General features: G+C 40.6%; 3 protein-coding genes across 3 annotated transcripts in view; 2 read left to right on the top strand and 1 right to left on the bottom strand.

Annotated features, from left to right (window-relative positions):
• LOC118324266 (cyclic nucleotide-gated cation channel beta-3-like) overlaps positions 1-1,563 on the top strand; it is a 9,364-nt gene extending 7,801 nt beyond the window's left edge. The window contains exons 13-15 of the mRNA XM_035656515.1: positions 205-357; positions 964-1,114; positions 1,504-1,563. Coding sequence (XP_035512408.1) covers positions 205-357; positions 964-1,114; positions 1,504-1,563 — 364 coding nt within the window. The remainder of the gene's footprint in view (positions 1-204; positions 358-963; positions 1,115-1,503) is intronic.
• Positions 1,564-2,537: 974 nt separating this feature from the next.
• cngb3.1 (cyclic nucleotide gated channel subunit beta 3, tandem duplicate 1) lies at positions 2,538-9,555 on the top strand. Its single transcript, XM_035654517.1, has 18 exons — positions 2,538-2,624; positions 3,188-3,365; positions 3,847-3,916; positions 4,710-4,861; positions 4,955-5,251; positions 5,338-5,546; positions 5,658-5,708; positions 6,290-6,376; positions 6,519-6,583; positions 6,808-6,930; positions 7,286-7,427; positions 7,517-7,676; positions 7,933-8,030; positions 8,156-8,239; positions 8,352-8,471; positions 8,848-9,000; positions 9,162-9,294; positions 9,541-9,555. The coding sequence occupies exons 1-16, from the start codon at positions 2,556-2,558 to the stop codon at positions 8,890-8,892; spliced, it is 1,950 nt and encodes a 649-aa protein (XP_035510410.1). The 5' UTR covers positions 2,538-2,555; the 3' UTR covers positions 8,893-9,000; positions 9,162-9,294; positions 9,541-9,555.
• A 684-nt stretch (positions 9,556-10,239) lies between these two features.
• The window catches only part of nsmaf (neutral sphingomyelinase (N-SMase) activation associated factor), a 14,637-nt gene continuing 5,228 nt past the window's right edge, over positions 10,240-19,648 (bottom strand). The window contains exons 9-31 of the mRNA XM_035654505.1: positions 19,457-19,509; positions 19,206-19,335; positions 19,036-19,107; positions 18,787-18,895; positions 18,095-18,271; positions 17,897-17,976; positions 17,630-17,720; positions 16,955-17,018; positions 16,249-16,300; positions 15,877-15,997; positions 15,565-15,696; positions 15,442-15,484; positions 15,192-15,358; positions 14,730-14,841; positions 14,237-14,295; positions 13,651-13,718; positions 13,495-13,562; positions 13,284-13,407; positions 13,051-13,134; positions 12,254-12,404; positions 11,389-11,491; positions 10,968-11,077; positions 10,240-10,774 (exon numbers count right to left, since the gene is read on the bottom strand). Of these exons, the coding sequence (XP_035510398.1) occupies positions 10,680-10,774; positions 10,968-11,077; positions 11,389-11,491; positions 12,254-12,404; positions 13,051-13,134; positions 13,284-13,407; positions 13,495-13,562; positions 13,651-13,718; positions 14,237-14,295; positions 14,730-14,841; positions 15,192-15,358; positions 15,442-15,484; positions 15,565-15,696; positions 15,877-15,997; positions 16,249-16,300; positions 16,955-17,018; positions 17,630-17,720; positions 17,897-17,976; positions 18,095-18,271; positions 18,787-18,895; positions 19,036-19,107; positions 19,206-19,335; positions 19,457-19,509 (2,265 nt within the window). The 3' untranslated portion in view covers positions 10,240-10,679. The remainder of the gene's footprint in view (positions 10,775-10,967; positions 11,078-11,388; positions 11,492-12,253; positions 12,405-13,050; positions 13,135-13,283; positions 13,408-13,494; positions 13,563-13,650; positions 13,719-14,236; positions 14,296-14,729; positions 14,842-15,191; positions 15,359-15,441; positions 15,485-15,564; positions 15,697-15,876; positions 15,998-16,248; positions 16,301-16,954; positions 17,019-17,629; positions 17,721-17,896; positions 17,977-18,094; positions 18,272-18,786; positions 18,896-19,035; positions 19,108-19,205; positions 19,336-19,456; positions 19,510-19,648) is intronic.

The following is a 19,648-nucleotide window of genomic DNA, read 5'->3' as shown; positions in this document are numbered from 1 at the left end:
GCTGTGTGTTTGGAGAAATCAGGTAGGATTAAGTTCACACTCTCCATTTGTTCGCCCCAAATACACAGTGTGAAGAAAAAAATCATAGAGCATTGTAAACTCAAGTTATCCCACTGTGATAAACATCAGCAGATTTGTTCACATCCACAAACAAAGAACACTTTCAAGGAATTTTTCAGTCATGAAATGTCTTTTTTTCCACAGTCTGTTGCAGTCATCCAAAGATGGAGGGAACAGGCGGACAGCTAATGTCAAAGCCTATGGCTTTGCTAACCTCTTCGTCCTGGAGAAGAAAGACCTGTTTGACATCCTGGTCCACTACCCAGAGTCTCAGAAAGTTTTGGCCAGGAAGGGCAAGTGAGTTAGACGCCTAAAGACAGACAGCTGTATTGTTTCTGTCATTCGGCTGTCACAGCAGTGTCTCACGGGTTGACTTAAGTGCTGATTCGTCTGGAGATGGATAATCTCTTGTTTGGGCAATTTGGTTCTTGATTCCCATCCCTGACTGAAGTCAGGAAGGTGGTGGTGCGAGAAATGGTGTGAATGAAATTAAAACAAAACACTTTTCTCTCTCTGTGGGTTGGAGGTAATCTAAATTGAACAATGCTAAAGACATCAGAGCTGAGAAGTGATTGTTTGTGAGTGAAATAATTTATAGTTATAATTTAATTACTCACCTTCACAATAACTTATCAAGGTCTTTGATTTAAGAATATATACAACTGATGAATAGCATTTATTATTTTTAATTTTTTTTGAGACCTAAAACTATAAAATGAATTATCTGTCAATCAACTTTGGTAATCAACTAATAAACTAAGATTGCACAGCAATCAACAGTTGTTACTGTTGTTTTTTCCCCATTTCTCCACTCTAAGACTCAATATTCCTCTGCTTAGCAGGTTGCACATAGTGTCATTTCCTCATGATGTCTCAGTGGCCTCTCTGTTTCTGTGTGTGTAGGAAACTAATGAAGGCGAAGGGTCCAGCAGCAGCTAAAGTAGAAGAGGAGAAGAAGAAAGGACTCGCACTGTTTGGCCCCAAACCGCCCACACCCAAAATGCTGCGTGCCTTCGGTGGAAACTTGAACAAAACAATTATTGACAAAATTAAGGTAACGGCACGTACACTTCCGTCTATATGGGGTCATATAAAAGCCATTGTGGTTAAGCTGACTGCTAAACATACCATATTTTGTATTTCTTTTTCCCAGACTGCTACTGAAGGATCGTAGTGAGCTTTTCTTTTTATAACTCCTTTTTGGGAGTGAATGTACAGTTTTATTTTCAACCTCTTACTACTCTTTTGTACTGAGTGTGTATTCCCTGTCATTTGAAGATGTTTAAAATAGATGCTTCTGTTATTACCATTTGGTTTGAGATGCTCAGAGCACTAGACAAGCGGGGGTTGTCTTTGTAAAGACATCCCTACAAATTAAATGTAAACATGTGAAAACACACTAAAGTGAATTAATAACACCTTCTATATTGTCTTATATGGCAGACGCTAGCTGACTTTGGACAACAAGGAGATTTCAACACAGATATTAATGACATGTGTTGAATCTGTCTATATATGTCAGTTACTTGTACATACTGCTTGTTTTACTGTATCACTCACTGCCTATTCGCCGTTTTTTTGTTTTGTCTGCTTATATTGGCTGTATTTTCCAGTAGTTGTAAAAGCCTAACAGAGATTATCTGTCGTAACAATTGGTAACAGTAATTCTCACAATATAATATTTGATTGACTTGATCTCTGTTGGTATCTGCTTAAATAAATAATTCCCTGATTGAACTACAGTTTATGTCTAGTTGCATCCTGTCCTGTTTGTTTGCTAGTCGTGTGTCCGTCTGTCAGCTTTGTCTTTGTGCAGCAGGGGCTACAGGGAAAGAGGTGCTAACTAATCCCTTTAGCCAGACTGGGACTTTGTGAGGGTTAATCTAAAGTGGACTGTGTGTTTGTGAAGGGACTGAAATAACCCCGTCAGTCTGATTTTACAGCAGCTACTTTCAGCCCGTACAGACACAAGTTATGTGGCATGTAAATTAATTGTTTAATGGCATTTGTTTAATTTGTAATTAATCCCATGATTTAATATATAGAAAAATGCACTCAGTTCCGTGTGAAATGTAGACGCAAAACTGAGAGTAGTTTTCAATAAACTCAGTTACCAGTTTGTAATAATGAAAACACATCCCGTCCTCCAGCCTGCTGTGACTGGAAGTAATCCATCTTTTCATCTGATAGATGATTATTAATATGACACACTTTCATTAATTATTATGGCAGCTTATTTGCCAATAAATTATTGGTCTCCACTGGAGTCAACACTGCGAGTGGCAGTGACAGTTGATCTGGTGTTGGCTCCAGTAGAAAGGGGAGTGCCCATGTGGAATTAACAGCTCTAAGAAATTAAATTGCCTCAGTCTGTTGTTTGGATGTGTGACAAGGACTGTGGAGGATACTTTTAAGGATCTAAGATCCACATAGGAGAGAGTCTTCAGGAGGAGACACCACAAAGCCCCGCCATGTTCAGCAGGTTTAAGCAGTTGATGGGGGCTCCCGAGCCTCCCCCTGCTCAAGCCGCTACCCCACCTTCTACCCCGGCGCCACCCGCTAAGGTAAGGCCGGCCGTCTTTAGATTATCTAAAATCTAAAAGACCTAGACCTGGAAGGTATTTTAAAAACATTTTTTTCAGCACATTTTTCTTATTCATCATGAAATGCTCCCAAAACAGCAGTTTTTATATCAAACGTTAAATTAATTTATTAATAATAAAAGGTTCTGTCCTTGGTACTTGTCACACTGAGTACATACAAGTTGTTTTGAGGCAAACCATGGCAGGTGACTCAGGAATCAGTGAAAGCCTCTGCAGCAGCATGGCACTGATGAAGAGCAGTCACTGAAGCTTCAGCTGGGAGGGAGGGGTTAGTGTTGCAGGGCCTGCAATATTTTTGCTAAATTTGAGGAAGGGGAAACTGCTGAGCAAGGACTGAAAGGGTAGTTGGGTACACACTTGAATCAATAGCAAATATCAAAACTGAAGCCTGAGCATTTAGTATAGCATTCAGCCAGATACACAACACAGTAGTTGAGTCTTAGAACTGAGGTTGGGTGGATGGTGTCCTGTTTGTCTCAAGAGGTTGTTGTCTGCACATTGTTAGCAGTACTGTGTATTTACAGGAAGAGAAGCCCCCTGAAAAGAAGGATGAAAAAGAGCAGCCAAAAAAAGAGGGTGAAATGAGCAAAGATGAAAAGAAAGAAGAGGAAAAGAAAGATGATGAAAAGAAAGAGGAGGACAAAAAAGAGGAAAAGAAAGAAGAAGTGAAGAAAGAAGAAGAGCCCAAGAAGGAAGAGCCAGGTGAGAAGACTTTATTTGACCTGAATTATTATTCAGTTGCACGTCAGCATGCCTATTAGTGATGATTTTCAGAAATTAAAAGCCATGCACCTTGACTGACATGTACTTTCTTGCACGCACCTGTGCAGTGTAGTTTCATACTGTTACATCACATACTCTTTCTCCTTTTGTCTGACAGTTTTGTCTGTCTGTTTTGAGCTAATATGGCTTCAAGCAGATCACTTGGCAAATTAGGTTATCTGGCAGAGGACAATGAAGACGTTAAAGGCCCAGTGTGTAGGATTTAGTGGCATCTAGTGGTGAAGTTGCAAATTGTAACTAACTGAACACTGCTCACGTCTGTATTTGACAACTTGGGATGCAAATGCAAAAGGAGCGATCTATAGCCAATGTTTGGTTTGTCTCTTCTGGTCTGCTGTAGAAACATGGCGTGGCAAGGTTAGTGTTTGTGTAAGTGAGTGCTGCTATATTATTCTTCCAGCTCCTGCCCCAGCTCCTGCCCCAGCTCCAGCTCCTGCTGCTGCTCCTGAAAATCCAGAGGGGGCTGATGGGTAAGAATGCATCATATACTGTGTGTACCTCACATTTCACCCAGCTTTCAAAAGTTACTTTAGGTTTTACATATAGGACTTAAACTCAAATGTTTGTTTTTGTTTTTCTATCTGAGACGCGATCTAACAGTGATCAATACCTATGCAAATAAACTTGACTTGACTAAGAATACCTTGACCCTGGAGCTTGAACTCTGTCCATTACAGGAACTGCTCATGCCTTTAGTCTCCAGGTATCTGGTATAAGCCAGCACAATTAAACAATAAGAGCTATCACGGTTTAATGGGGTTTATTTGACTTTGCTGTTGCTATCTAACTCTAAAAATAAACTCATATTTACCCTGCATTTGTTTTGTCTTTCCTTACAATACGTACAGTGAGTGGACATATTGTGTCTCACAGCCTGGGACTCCTAAAGTAGGAAAGAAGATTAGGAGCTTAGTGTTATTTGTGACTGAGAACACGTGATTTTTTATTTTATTTATTCTTTTATTAGATTATGCACATGTACAGTATCTTAATTTGAGAGATAATAGCATGGATTTGATGGTCTTACGAAAATCTTATTCTCTCCATGTAGCCTCTTAAAGAGCTAATATGGAGTTGTGTATCTGCTACTTCTTCTATTTCAACTACACTGCCCCACCTGTCCCATTTATTGAAAATCTTCCTCTCTCACTGCTCACCACGTAATATTATTCTCCAGTGATGCCCTCTCACCTCCCTCCTCTCTGATTTACTGTCAACTCTTCTGTGGTATTCCTTTATTCACCTTCCTTTTTTGCTTTTCAGTGAAGAAGCCCCACCTCCTCCTGTTGTCTACTTTCGTTACACAGATGACACACTCAGAAAGTTCGCCAAGAGGTTAAAAGAGCGGACGGAGGAGCTCAGAGAGAAAGCCATTGACCCGTACGCCACGTCACCAGAAATCACCCCACCTGTCAGTAAGTATGGACACCAACACGCAGACAGAAAACAAACACACAAACATGGCCAAAGGGATGTCGGACTCACTGTCTCTCTCTCTGCCTGTTCAGCACCTATCCTGAGGAAGGAGGACTACATCAGGAAGAAGGAAGAGGAGCGAATTGCAAAAGAAGAGGTGGATAAGAAGAAGGCAGAAGAAGCGGCCAAAAAGGCAGAGGAGAAGAAGAAAAAGGATGAGGAGAAAAGGCTGGAGGCCGAGAAGAAGGCGGAGGAGGAGAGGCTGGCAGAGGAGGCCAGGAAGAAAGCAAAGATTCTCCCGGACATCAACTTCGCCTTCATTGACGTGCTCCTGCGTCCAGTTGAGAGCAAGATGGACAGGGTCCTGGGAAACACGCTAGATCCTTTAGGTGAGGTGCACACTGTGACAGCTGGGATATAATAAACAGATTTAATACTTGGAAAACATAACGTCTGCATGTCTTTCTCTCTCCAGATTATCGGTATATAACCTGGTTGGCCGTGGTAGCGTTGGGCTACAACTACAATGTTTGGTTTTGCACCGCCCGGCTGGCCTTCCCTTACCATAATGAAGTTATCAACCCCTACTGGGCAGCTTTCGACATTCTTAGTGACATAGTGAATGTTATTGACATCATAATCTGGCAGCCCCGGCTGCAGTTTGTCAAAGGTGGAGACATTATTGTAAGTCACAAAGCATTATGAAGAATCTTTATTAATTACTTTTAAGTGTTCTTAAACCCACCTGAATTGTAATACTGTGTGTAATTCACAAAAACCATCTGTCCCCTGCAGAAAGAAAGAACTCTCACTAAGGTACATTATCGGAAATCAGCACGATTTAAGGTGAGAATATAATTATATGTCCAGTGGTGGAAATTAACTAAGTATATTTACTCAAGTACTGTACTTAAAGATCCCCTTCAGACATGTTTCAAGATGTACAAATAGTCTGCTTGGAACAGTAAAGTGTTTTAACATTTCCACGTTAAAATCTACTCTTTCTACCTTTCTAGAATCTATACATATGCAAATTTCAAAACTTTTCTTGTAACAGAGAAATGTTACAAGAAAAGACCAAACTAGCCAACTGTATATAACGTGATAATCTCCACTTCAACCAGCTAAACCAGGAAAACACTACTTACGCATCAGTATTAACAATCTCATCAAGCTGTCAAGTAATTCATGTTGCTGATAATACTTATTTACTTTTACTGAGGCGTTTACTTGTAATGGAATATTTCATCATATCATTTTGTTGTACTGATACTTTTGCTTAAGTAAAGGATCTTAATACTTCTTCCGCCGCTGTGTTTGTCCCAGCTGGATTTAACAAACATCTACCACTCACTGTAACCTCCAAAGTACAGAAGTGTAACTTGTTTTTTTCATACATTTTTATTTATTTTATTCCTTTTTTTTAGACTGACATAATCAGCATCCTTCCCTTTGACCTTCTCTGCCTGCACTTTGAATTCTCCTCCATCTACAGACTCAACCGCTTTATCAGGGTAGGCAGATGAGCTGGCTGGTCATTTTAACTCATGATGTAAATGTGAAAGAACAGAGAAATATATCAAATATATAATATACATATGAGAATAAATATATTTTTGTTTTGTTTGAATACACTTGTTTCCTTGTGTGTTTTAGATTGAGTCCTTCTTTGAGTTCAGCGATCGGCTCGAGAACGTCATGGCCAAGGCCTACATCTGGAGGTAAATGCTCCTGGAACAGACTCGTACTGTTTTTTTATCCAGTACAATGTGTCTAAATGTATGTCATTAGATGTTCTGTACGGTTTGTTGGTCTTTGGAACAGCTGCAGAAAATATGCCTGTTGACAGTTTCAGAGTTTCACATTATTTCACAAACAGATAAGTTCACTTTCATATGATCCTTCTTTTTTGTTTGTCTTTTATGTTGCTCTCTTTATAATGCAGAGTGGCTCGCACCACAGGTTACCTGCTCTTCATGCTCCATCTCAATGCCTGTGTATATTTTGTTGCCTCAGTATACCAGGGTCTTGCAACAACTACATGGGTGTATGACGGAAAGGGCTCAGCGTATGTACTTGTTGTTTGCGACTTTTATACTAATTAGATGTTGCCGTTGTTGTCAGTGCTCCCTGGTGTGCTGAAACACTCAAAGCCAGTCCCTCTTTGTGTTTTTGTCCATGGTGCTGAAAATGTCATGCACAGTGTCCCCATAGTAAATCGCTCCCTATTTACTATATAATGTACTGTGAAAATAGTTTCCATGGTATGTTCACTTCATTTCAAATAAACAACACTTTACCTGTCAGTGATCCATCTGAAATCTCAATTTTCTGCTCACCATGTAGTAAACTAATGTAGGGAGTAGTGAATGCAGAAAATCTGGGCAGTTAAAGTGTTAAAGGATGTCATTTTTCTTCCACAGGTACCTGCGTTGTTACTACTATGCAGTCCGCAGTCTGATCAACATCGGGGGTCTTCCAGAGCCTGTAACCACCTTTGAGATTACCTTTCAGATGTTAAACTTTTTCATTGGCGTCTTTGTGTTCTCCAGTTTGATTGGACAGGTAGGTAAGAGGACAGGGTATTAGACCAGTAGATTCATTCAGTAATTTTAATTCAAATTTTGATGTATTCTTTATCTAATTTCTTTCAGATGAGAGATGTCATAGGAGCAGCAACGGCAGGTGAGACATATTTTCGGGCATCAATGGATGGCTGTGTTGCCTACATGAATACCAATTCGATCCCCAAGTCGGTCCAAAACAGAGTGCGGACCTGGTACAACTACACCTGGGCCGCTCAGGGCATGCTGGGTGAGTCTCAGAAACCTTTAAGCCAGAAATGTTTCCTTGTGAGAATGAAAATACCTGATGAGATGCTAAAACTCTGACTCTGATAAAACTCTGTTAGGATTAGCAGGTTCATAGGTCACAATACATTAGCACAGAAAAATGGAGAATGTGTGTACGTTTTTCTCAGCATCATCACAATTGTATAATCTTGACAGATCGAGCTTTGCTTTGCTTTCAACAGCTTAAATTGAGATTTGCGTGTCCATGTGTCCTCCAGATGAGTCCGAGCTGCTGGATAAGATGCCTCTGGTGATGAAAACCGCCATCGCTGTGGACATCAACCTGAGCACCTTTCAGAAGATCGCACTGTTCCAGGTGATTCAGTGTGTTGTGCTCGCATTAAAACTAAATGGAGCTTTAACAACCCAGTTCGAGTTTTGGAAAATGTGATAGAGTTCTGAATACAGCAGTGAAAACTAACTTGATATTATCTCTTCCAGGGCTGTGACCAGCAGATGTTGGTGGACATGTTACTGAGGCTCAAGTCTATCATCTATCTACCTGGAGACTTTGTCGTCAAGAAAGTGAGTATATGTTTGTGCGTGTGTGATAAACTTCGGTGACCATCATGAAGCAAATAACCTATAATGTATCAAAGGGTTCCATTATTTGAGTGTGATGCTGCCCTCCCTGCAGGGCGACATCGGTAAGGAGATGTACATCATCAAAGGTGGAGCGGTGCAGGTGGTGGGAGGACCTGACAACAGCATTGTGTTTGTCACACTGAAGGCTGGCTTGTGTGTTTGGAGAAATCAGGTTTGTCTGCAGGAGCATGTTGTGATCTGTGATAACTAGAATGTAAAATAACAAGTCACATATTTATCCTTCATTTAGTTAAATGTTGTTAAATCTTATTAACGCTTAATTAAACCTAATTTCAACACCTAATTTTACATAAAAAATCTCAAATTTTAAGATACAGGACAATATAATAATGGACTAGCAAGCTTAAGTGCTACCCCTGATGATATGTTGATGTATGATAAAGATCCTCCTTGACAATCTACATCCTGCAAACAAAATATTTTTTTCTGAACAGTGTCGTCTTCACATATCGCATGCATTTTCCAGATATAACTCAAACACTCCCATCAAGAGACCAATGTTATTTTTGCCTCTGTCCTCATCACAGCTTACTACAGTCTGCCAAAGATGGAGGAAACAGGCGCACTGCTAACGTGAAAGCGCACGGCTTCGCTAATCTTTTTGTCCTGGAGAAGAAGGACTTGTTTGATATCCTTGTACACTACCCAGAGTCTCAGAAAGTTCTGGCCAGAAAGGGAAAGTGAGTCATTTACAAGTAGTCGAGCAGCAGTTTTATTGCGACTGTGGCTGTTTTACACCGAACACAAACCTCCAAAAGCCTCCAGTCAAACCCTGTGATACTACATAAAAAATGCAATGGCACCCATTGAGAATTGTGTGTGTGTGTGTGTGATTGTTAAGGAAACTGACCAAAGCCAAAGGCCCTCCAGGTGCTAAAGCCCAGGAAGAGAAGCCGAAAGGTATGGCGCTGTTTGGACCAAAACCACCAACACCCAAGTTACTCAAAGCGTTTGCCAATTTACGCAAAGCCAAGGTAAAGTACACTGACCTTCTTCATTCAGATATATTTATTATCATTATTATTAGTTGTTGTTGACAGATAAGCCTTGCACTACAGTTGCCAAAACATAAGCACCGGATCTATTTTCATGAGCATTGATAACTATTTGTGATGGGAGAGCTGGTCACAGACACACTGTGGATTACTTTGGGTTCCCTCATCTCAGCACATCATGGCAGTGGTATAAGTGTAACGTCTTTTTTTGTCTTCTGTCCACAGAAAAATGCAGGATAGAACCCGAGAGTGGGATGCTACTAAACCGCTTCACTGAAGTGTGAGAGGTTGTAAAACATTGCAGAATCAGAATGGAGGCGTCTCTAAAATTATTATCCAATATTCACTGTGTTAACTTTGATAGATTCCTTAATAGAGACATAAATGTCTGTTGAATTTAACCAGCCAGTAGATGAATCTGAAGGTGATGTTTAAAGTTTGAATAATGTAAATATATTTCATATTAAAGAACATTAAGATGTTTACTACAAGATGTGTTCTCTGTTTTATTACTGAAAGATGAGCTTTTTAGTTTGGACTCATCTGTTTTTGAAAGCTGCACAGTGCCCCCCACTGTTTGACATGAGAATTTAAGAACTTTTTTCTTTTATGTTCGTGCAGCCATTTTTTGAGGCACTTATTACAGTCTTGTTTGTTTGATGAATGCTGTGCCATTATAATTATTCACGAGGTAAAGCAGCTAGTTGTGTGTTCTGTGGTTTCACAGCTCCATATCAGTCCGTATGATGAAAATGATGAATGTATCTCTGCTGTTTATCTCAACCACAGCATGACATACTTTGTTGAAATCTGAACAGTTTGTAGAACTCTGAGGCCTAGGAAACAGTAACAAAGAAGAGACGATGGAAAGATGACTCTTAGAGATCAATGGTATTTGGTAATGATAACACCTGAGCAGCTTGAAGCTTTTGACAGACATTTTAAGTCCACTTGACAGAATAAAATGCACATAAAGCTATAGAAACATGATCGCTAGTTTTAAAAAGTGTAACATGATACATAACATGGGGCAGAAAAAAAACACAAATGTAGAACAAGCTGAAAAAAATAAGGCGTGGGCTGTTTTAGTTTCCTGCTCTCATGCACAAAACTGCAATTGGACATTTTCTCTCAATATGCAGATAAATACGAACTAACATGACTGAATATGACCTTTTGTTTGGATTCAGAACAGTTGGGAGAGATTTAAGTCGTCATCCCCCTGCAACTGCTCTGTGATACTGTACTGTAATGACTCTGATAGCTGGGTCATATAGTCTGCAGGTTACTTGGCCAGTATTGTCCAATATATTGCACTGGGAGTCTTTATCTCCGTCGGCAGATGGTTGTGCAGAGAGAGCTGTTTAACTCTGGAGCTTCCAGTAGATGGTCTGTCTGTCCTCTCCACCTGTGATCACTGTGCTGCACAGCTCACTCATCCACATGGCTGTGACAGCCCCTGAACAAAGACCATTTTCACAATGAGCACATTACGCATAATGATAATCTATTAATTATATATTCTTGCAATGATCTTTCTTTAAAGGTAAATTAAAATGCTTTATGTGATACTGCTGTTACTCAGTAGAAGACACAATCCCAACAGTTTTAACAAGGTGAGCTGTTGAATGTGGGGGCGGGGTGAGCTGTACCTGAGTGTGCAGGGATCCTCTTGGTGACCGTGTTGCTGAGCAGGTCCCACAGCAGGAGGTCACCAGACTGTCCCCCACACAGTACCGAGTTCCCGTCCCAGCAGAAACACCTGGACCCACACAGACACAATCCTTTTGACTTACAGTATAATTAATAATATAAACCTTTCTGCTCAGCGGCCGAGAGTTGTTAAGAGCCAAATTAAAGCTTCTGGCTAAGTGCTCAGCAGAAAGTCAGTTTAACACACAGCATATAGAAAACAAAGTGATCAATTTATCAATGCACAGAATTGCACAGTACTAATCCAGTTCATGTACATTATAGGGCAAAGAAACTAGTTTTGAAAATGATTTTTAAAAGATTTATGACACTTTTGGCTTTAAACAGTAATCTGCCCCTTTTGTTCTCAGTGTATCTCACCTTTGCTCCTCCTCGGCTTTCACTGATGAGATCACCATTCCCGTCTGGACGTCAGTAACCTTCATACAGCAGTCGGCACCAACACTGAGAACGTGTCGGCTGTCTGAGGATGCAGAAACCAGAGTGACTGCTTTAAAGTAGTCTGTCAGGAGTTTATATGTTACAGTGGTTGGTTTGATTTAACATGCATCTGTCAATATTTGCTCTTCCAACACAGGAACAATTTGTTAGTTTGTTTAGATCTTTCCAATGCACATTCAGAGCCACAGAGGTCATTTCTTAAATTCAGCCTTGAAACTACTAAATGCCCAACTAGTATACAGTACTGTGCCAGGTTTTTATAAGGCTAACAGACAAAGTTATACAGTACAGCCAAATGCCAGGACAATAAAGTCTATGAGGTATAATGGAGTAAACAGCGTTGCCAGTATATGCCTACATTTACTTCTGTGGTGTTTCATAACCAAGTTGCTCTCTTTTCTGCAGTATAGTACAGAGCAAAACAAATCAAACAGCTGCCACTTCAGTGCAGTGTGTAAAAGTGGTTTGCAGGTGCAAAACTATAAAAGGTGCTTAAAAAGAAATGCAGAACCAATTACTGTGCTGTACTGACCCCTGAAGGCAACATTTCTATTGTGCTGACTGAAAGGCAGATAAACCATTCAAGAAGCCCCTAATAGGACTGGTAACCTTTCAGAATAAACCAAGAGGAAAAGGGAAGTTTGTATAATACTATGCATTGTACTTTAGATGGTGGACCATAGATTACACACACAAGCATTTTCACATAATGCTGGATTGTCTGCAGTATATGTAAGTTAGAGCTTTACACTCAAAGTGCCATATTGGCTGGTTTGACACGTACCAGGACTAAAGGCCATGTGGTGGATGGTCCCAGTGTGGCAGTGGACTTGCTGCAGTATTGTGTAGCTGCTGGTGTCCCAGATGGTGACGGCCCCATCTTTACAGCCGGACACCAGCAGAGTCCCCGCTGGATTCAGACCAATGGTGTTCACCTGTACGCAGGTGTCAGAGAGGTAATATTACAGAAAGAAAACAAGTTGGAGCTGACACTCCTTTTCAGTGTTTGACAAACATGTTTATCTTTGAAGGTTTCAAGGTTTTTAAGGAGGGTTTTAACCTTTAAGTATATTTGTTAAAAAAAACATGCACAGCATTATGATTATTCCATATAGAGAAAATAAACTTTTCCCACTCTGATAATAAAGATTTAGATTTATTCGTGACAATTTAGAGGTCCCATTTCCTCTGTATGAATTAAATCAATGAAATATAAACTCCACATGTTTGTACATGCTTTAAATACACATATTTCATAGATTGACAATGGCAACTAGGGCTCAACTAATGATTATTTTCTAGATTAATAAATGTATTGTTTGGTCAATAAAGTGTCAGAAAATAGTGAAAAATGTCCCTCCCCGTTTCTCAAAGTCACAGGTGATGTCTTTAAACGTCTTGTTCTGTCAGTCCCAAAATATTCATCCTGATATCTCCATAGTTGGCTGAAAACATACTTTTCTCTATTATGGCATGCAAAATGCCTTGGCCGTTATTTTCCGGTCGACTAATCATTGCAGCTCTAGATGCAACCTTAAAAGCAGCCCACTCATGTAACATACAGTCAGCCTTCTCACTCACCCCAGCATCATGTTCCAACTCAGCCAGTAACTGAAACTGGGATCTCTTGTGACTGGATGAGCCATCAGAGGCACACTGCCAGACCTGTGGAATAAACAATAATCATCTGCAACTCTCCCCTCTCAATTAGACAACTACATACCCCGTAAAAACAAATACATGCACCACATCTGTCTGTATGACCCTCAACTTAGGCATCATACTATAGCGTCGCCTCATTAAAGTGCTTTTACCTTGACGGTGGAATCCCAGGATGCTGTGTACAGCTGGTCATCAAACCAACACATTTCACTGACGGCATCATCATGACCCATCAGCGTGTCCTGCCGCCGGCCGTATGGGATGGAGTAGAAATAACTGAGGGGAGAGAAACACGTAGGTCGGTGTGAAGTCATGAAAATCTGTCTGTAAACCAAACGTCTACATATACAGAACTATACATACACATTGTTGTCCCATGAAGAACACACCACAGTTTTACCGTCTGCCAGCATCAAACATGATGATAGTGCCTGAAAGAAAAAAAAAGTCAGAGTTGATTTTTTTAGAGACAGTAAGACATGAGGAAGACTACGGAGAAGGTGAAATGCAGCTGCATACCATGTTAGAGAAGGACATGCTTCTCTGGAAGTCCTTCAACTCTTTGGAATACATTTTAAGGGTTGAGTCTGGAATAAAGAGCCATAAAGATGAGTAATACAGAATACAATGACGTACATCTTACAGCTTCTGAAGGCAAAACTGATTGTAACTTCTAGTGCTGTGCTGTGTGTGAGCATTTCTTGCTTTACTGGTTCATTCCTGTGTGAGATTCTTACTGTGGTGACATCATTTTGCACCATTATGGTAATAGAAGAACCCCAGAGGGCCACTAGAGGCAGAAGTGACCATGCTGTTAAACACATATCTCTGGCACACACAAAATCACATCACACAATGGCATTACAAATAATGCATTATGAGACAGGCCTGACTATAAAGAGGCTCCCTGCTCTGTGATACATTTTGCTGCTTGATGATAACTTGGGTAACAGCGCACAGCGGTTCTGAAATCAACTGGGGCTTCAATTATATTTTACATACATTTTATTGCACAAAATTCCTTCACAGAGTCAGTGCCTGTCTTTTGATCTCTACAATAATCGATATTTGTCTCTGATTAGACATATGAAGATATTTTCCAGACCTTGGGAGGTGGAGAAAATAGCTGCTCCATCTCGTGTCACAGCAATGCCCGTCACAGCCCTGCAACAGAAAGACACGGTTACACGGTTGCATACATATCTGGAACATAGATGTGAAGGGAGGACTGTAATTAATGTAGCAGTGGTGCTATTTCAATTATTATTAAATATTACAAAACTGAGACAAGAATCCAGTTGTAAGAGGACTTTAAAATGCTTGATAATTGCAGTTTAGAAATGTGACAAAACACATTTTTATATTTGGAAACTGGAGAAAGTAGTTTTACAGCAGCCACCTGCCCTCAGCTGAAAAGCCCCACCAATTCATTTTAATAGTAAGTTACTATTTTCACAACTCAGCTGCCTGCCACCTTCTAGCTTTGCATGCACTTCCTCATATTTTAACCAGAGCTTTCATTTCAGCTCATGGACTCGCAATGCAATTATATTTGTACTCTGTCATTACTGTAGCCAGCTGGATGCCTCCCGACTTACTCTTTATGGATCTTGTGGCTGGAGAGGAGTTTCAGATTTCCCATGTTTGTCCAGGCTAACTTCCTGCTCTCCTCAGTCAGGTCCTCAAAGGACGAGTCCTCGCTCTGAGAGGCTGCAAAACAACAAAGAGATAACTGCTGCAGGGAAAACTAAAGTGACACCCGGATGTGTTAGATTCTGTCAATGAACTATTATGCAATTAATCACTAGAAATAAAATAAATCAGCGTTTGGGGCAGATTCAATTATTTCTGACTATTACTTTTTTTGCTCCAAAACTGCCGTCATGGACAACTCACACCATTTGTTTTCTTTCCTTTACAGGTGTGAATCATCATCGGCACCATCAGTGACAGTGACTGTGTGCAGCTGGCTATTATTATAACAGAACGAGCATCCTCTTTCGCTGCCAATAAGAGGTGCCAACACGCAAAACTGCTTTTAACTGTGAGTGTGTTTCTACCTGAAGACAGTTCACTGAGTGGTGAGTTGACGCTGGAGCTTCGGGTCATGTTGTGAAACCTCGGCGTGATCCGCTGAGGGTGCGGGGTGGTGAACAGCTGTTTGGGCGTCTGGCCGAACTCCAGGATCTGTGTCAGCATGGCGATTCTCTGGTCAGGGTCCTCGATGCTTCCCAGAGAAATGGAAGGTTAGTTACGCAACATAGTGTTAAATATCTTTAATAATCATCTGTGAGGGATTTTCTTTGATACCTGTCGCAGTCAATGCCACCTTCATAGGTCAGTGGGTGAAACACTGAAAGACAGTGAGATAAATATTAGTCTTTGTCCAGTTTTGGTGGGTTTGATGTTGAAAACAGCTGCTGGTAGTTTTACCATTATGGGCTGCGATAGCTTCACTGCCTCTCTGTTTAAAGCCAAACACCAGGTCAATCCACTCATGAAGGTGCTCCGACACATACTGACTCTCCAGTGCTGTCTTGTGCTTTTGCAGAAAATCACTGGCATCTAGAGTCATGGCAGAGGATAGAGGAAGTGTGAAAGTATTTAGTAATATTATTATAACAGCACAGTGACAAGGGTATGACAAGATGCTGGTGTGGGGAGGTTCAGCCCATAAAGAGAAGAAGGAAATGATACCTGGGAGTTTACATGTATAATAAGATCAGACGGTCAATCTGAAGTTACCTGAGGCCCACGGTGGGAGAACAACATCCCCAACTAAGCTTCCATTCTGCTTTCTGCCCAAATCAAGATTCAGTTTGTTTTCCAGGAAGCTGGGGTCGTCCCCGTAAAAATCTGGAATCAGCTGCATCGTAGGAAACACATACACGGCAGGCAATATGTCATGAAACACACAGTTCTACAGAAATCATATTAATACACTCAAAACACTGCTTTGCCAGGCTGAAACCATGAGGGAGAGAGTCTGATCAGCAGTGTGGATGATTTTACACCTATTACCATTGATAGCACAAACTCCTAACTTCTAGGAAAATACATGGTGAATATGGCCCTTAGTGTCTAACTCACATAATATATAACAGATTCATATCTTACCTCTTTGAAGTCAGTTGCCCCCTCTAAGCAGTTTTTCCATGTTTCACCTATGCTGTAAGAAATCAGTAAAGGTCAGTAAATACCAACGAAAATCATACTTTCAATATTTTAAAGCTGAAAATACAACCTTTAATTATACAATCTATCATGTAATTTATGCTATAAAGTTATATTTGCTATAATTTACGGTTTTTCATGTTGTGTGTTTTTTCCGACTTTTCTTAAACTGTCACAAAAAAATTGTATAGAGTCAGTCACTATTTAAAAAGGTCCAGTGTGGAGGATCTAGCGGCATCTAGTGGTGCAGTTGAAGATTACAATGCCCTCAACTCACCCTCCCGTGAGACACTATGGTAAGGGAAACTATGGTGGCCACAAAACTTACAAAAAATGCAAAGGCCATATCTAAAGCCAGTGTTTAGTTTGCCTGGGCAGGCGGTTCAACATGGCGGCCTCTGTACAAGAGGACCCTGTCCCCCTGTCGATGAAAGAAGCTCATTCTGAGGTAATGAAAACACAATGATACGTATTTTCAGGTCATTGTACACTAATGAAAACATACCGGTGAATATTATGTTCTATTTCTGCCAATAGATACTAAATGTTACACACTGGACCTTTAAACACCAATAAATGAGAAGTAAAATCGGTGTTACATCACTGATTTGTCATTGATGAAATCCAGCCATGTATGCTTATAACGTACCTATTAAACATGCGATCTGCATGGTCATAACGGCCATTTTGGAGACACAGCATGTGCTCTGGAGCTGCGGAGGAGAACACAGTAAGCATTAACAAAACATCAAAACATTCAGTTTCAGTTTTCAATAGAAGCAATAAAGGCAGTTACATATCAACAGACCTTAAGGCCCGGAATACAACTGCAATAGAAATGGCTGAACTTGCTGTTTGTGTAATTAGTCTCTAAATGGCTGTAGATTGTAGTGTGAAAAAAGCTGATGCAGAAATTAAAAAGTAAACCAAGAAAAGGCTATTTGATTAATTACTTTTATTTATCTCTGTTAGTTTAGGCTGGAAATTAAATTAAATCTAAAGCATGATATGTTTTTAAAGACAAGTATTTGGAAATCATGGAAAATGGAAACATTTCTGTCAAAATCCTGATTTATTTGTTTTGTTTTTGAGGAAACGTTTCCTCTTTGACTTGAACAAGTATCATTTACCTCTGTTCCCCTAAAATTTGAATTGAGTTTCCAGCAAACCGTGACAGTATTTTTACAGCGCAGACAGGCATGTAGACAAACACCGACTGTTTGGTTGAGCAGTTGTTGACTGTGCATAAAACACCCTGAATGAAGGCTGTGTTCACTGTGGTTCCACACATGCTGTAGCCTTAATGCGGAAGTGTGTGACATACCGACTCTAACCAGGTAAAAAAGGACGTAGCCTGGAGAGGAGTAGTGACTGCCGTACATGAAGGCAGGTTCAGGCATGCCTCTGTAGCGAGCCTGTGAACAGGACAAACCTGGTTACTGAGGACCTGATTGGAGATACTCACTATAGAAACATTTTTGCCCATGTTAAGGTTCAATTTAGGAAGTAGCCAATGGATTATGTCTAAAAACCAAACTTGAGCAGTACTGTCTGATTTCATTTCAGTGTAACAGATGCAGCAGGGTCTCACCAGCAGTCTCTCCAGTCGCTCTTTATTGAGCGCTCCCACAGGTTTGCTCAGGTCTCTGAATGTGGCAGCATTTGTCATATCTGGGAAAACACAAACACACAACATCAGTCACTGCATCACAGCACATCATTTTAGGCCTCTGCAGTAGCGTATTGCTGTATGTATTAATCTGTGTGCAGTTCTTTGCTGTGGACCCACCCAACTGCGCGCTGCTGTAGTCTTCGAGGACCCAGGGGAAGACGGGGTACTGGGAGAGGTCGTTGCAGCTGCGGTCAGCCAGGTTGTTGAGGTGGAGGAGATACTGGTAGTTGCTCAGATGGCCGCGCTGCCACTGCAGCATGTAGCTCTCCGCTGTGTGCTCCGTCATGTGGTTCTCTGAACAAGGAGCAAAAGGTTAGGTCAGTCGTGTGTTACAGGGTTTCACCAATATTGGTTTAAACAGGCGAATGCCAATACTTTGGATCAATGCTGACAGTTTATTTGCGTTGTCCTGTCATGTTTTTATATGTTACTGCCATTAAGCCAAGAACACCTTTTATTTTTTCTTATATTTCCATCACATTGGAGTTTTTAGTGAAGTAGGAAAAGCAGAACACATAGAGACATTCATAAGACTTTGATACTATTGACCTTGTTTTGAAATTCGAAACAGACAACTGTTTAAATGGAAATTGTCACAATTTTATATTAAAATTGGGAACAGGAAAAAGCTACTATAATGATGTGCTTTGTATAGTAATAATATAGTTTGTGTAACCGTATTGCTTTGCACAAACAAGTAACTACAGCCTTGGTTGCCATTGGGGTGGAGGTGGGAGTAACAAAAACGACAGGAGAAAAAGCCTGGATTTGTTTAGTCTATATGAAGTCTTTCATTTTCATTTTCTCACCCAAGAACGTGGCGATGTAGTAGTACACCTCATCTCTGTCAGCTGTGTTGTAAAACTTCAGGTAGATGTCAGAGCAGAAATCATTCTCAGTGCAGAACACCTCAAGACCCTGGGTGAGGAGAGACGTGCACGCAAACACATGTAATTACCTTACTTGTATAGTAAACTGCAGTGGCAGCTAATGTGTGTAAAGCTAATGACCATACATGCGGAAAGTCACATCATTATTCAGTGACTGGTTGTACTCACCAGTGGTCTGAGTCCATGCCGCCTTTTGTAGATTCTCCTGACTCTGTGGAGTTTGATTTGAATCACCTGTTCCTGAAATGACAAGCCATATAAAATGACAGCCTCAGGTCAATAACAGAAGCGCTCTGAGTGAGGGGGCTCAGTGTGTCCGCTCAGATTAGGCAGCTCACCGGATATCCATTGAGGGGCTGGAAGTAGAGGCTTTCGTCTGTTACGCAGACGTGGCCCGGATTGGACACCAGAGGCAGGACCATCTCCACCGCACACTCCATGTGAGGCTTCTCAGCTACACTCTGAAAGCTTATTACAGCAGATTGCCAACATTATCTCATCCAATATTCCAACACACATAATACTTTAACACAATATTTCATTCAAATGTGGTGTCAGATAAACATCCTTATTTTTGACATCAACGCACCAGTTTTTATCAAAAGATGACCTCGCCAGTCGTGACTGTAAGTTGGCTGCAATCTAAAAATACACAAGAAGAAATGTATGTTTGATCATGGATGATTCTCAACTATTTAAAAAAAATCATGTATTGAAGGAAGCCAGATTATATGGATTAAAGTACAGGAAGCAGAATGGATCATTTCATCATTTCTCAGGC

This window comes from Morone saxatilis, unplaced genomic scaffold (genome assembly GCF_004916995.1).
Source record: "Morone saxatilis isolate NCDOM2014 unplaced genomic scaffold, NCSU_SB_2.0 Contig0, whole genome shotgun sequence".
In the NCBI taxonomy this organism is placed as follows: Eukaryota; Metazoa; Chordata; class Actinopteri; family Moronidae; genus Morone; species Morone saxatilis.
Note: the sequence above shows the minus strand (reverse complement) of the source record. Positions and strands in the feature narration are given on the sequence as shown.

What these genes read in the sequence shown, in the direction of transcription:
- cngb3.1 (XM_035654517.1), top strand. Translation starts at nt 2,556, where the DNA reads ATGGGGGCTCCCGAGCCTCCCCCTGCTCAAGCCGCTACCCCACCTTCT. An exon ending in GCCCAAGAAGGAAGAGCCAG is followed by an intron (nt 3,366 to 3,846) that starts GTGAGAAGACTT and finishes TTATTCTTCCAG; the next exon opens with CTCCTGCCCCAGCTCCTGCC. An exon ending in TCAAAGGTGGAGACATTATT is followed by an intron (nt 5,547 to 5,657) that starts GTAAGTCACAAA and finishes TGTCCCCTGCAG; the next exon opens with AAAGAAAGAACTCTCACTAA.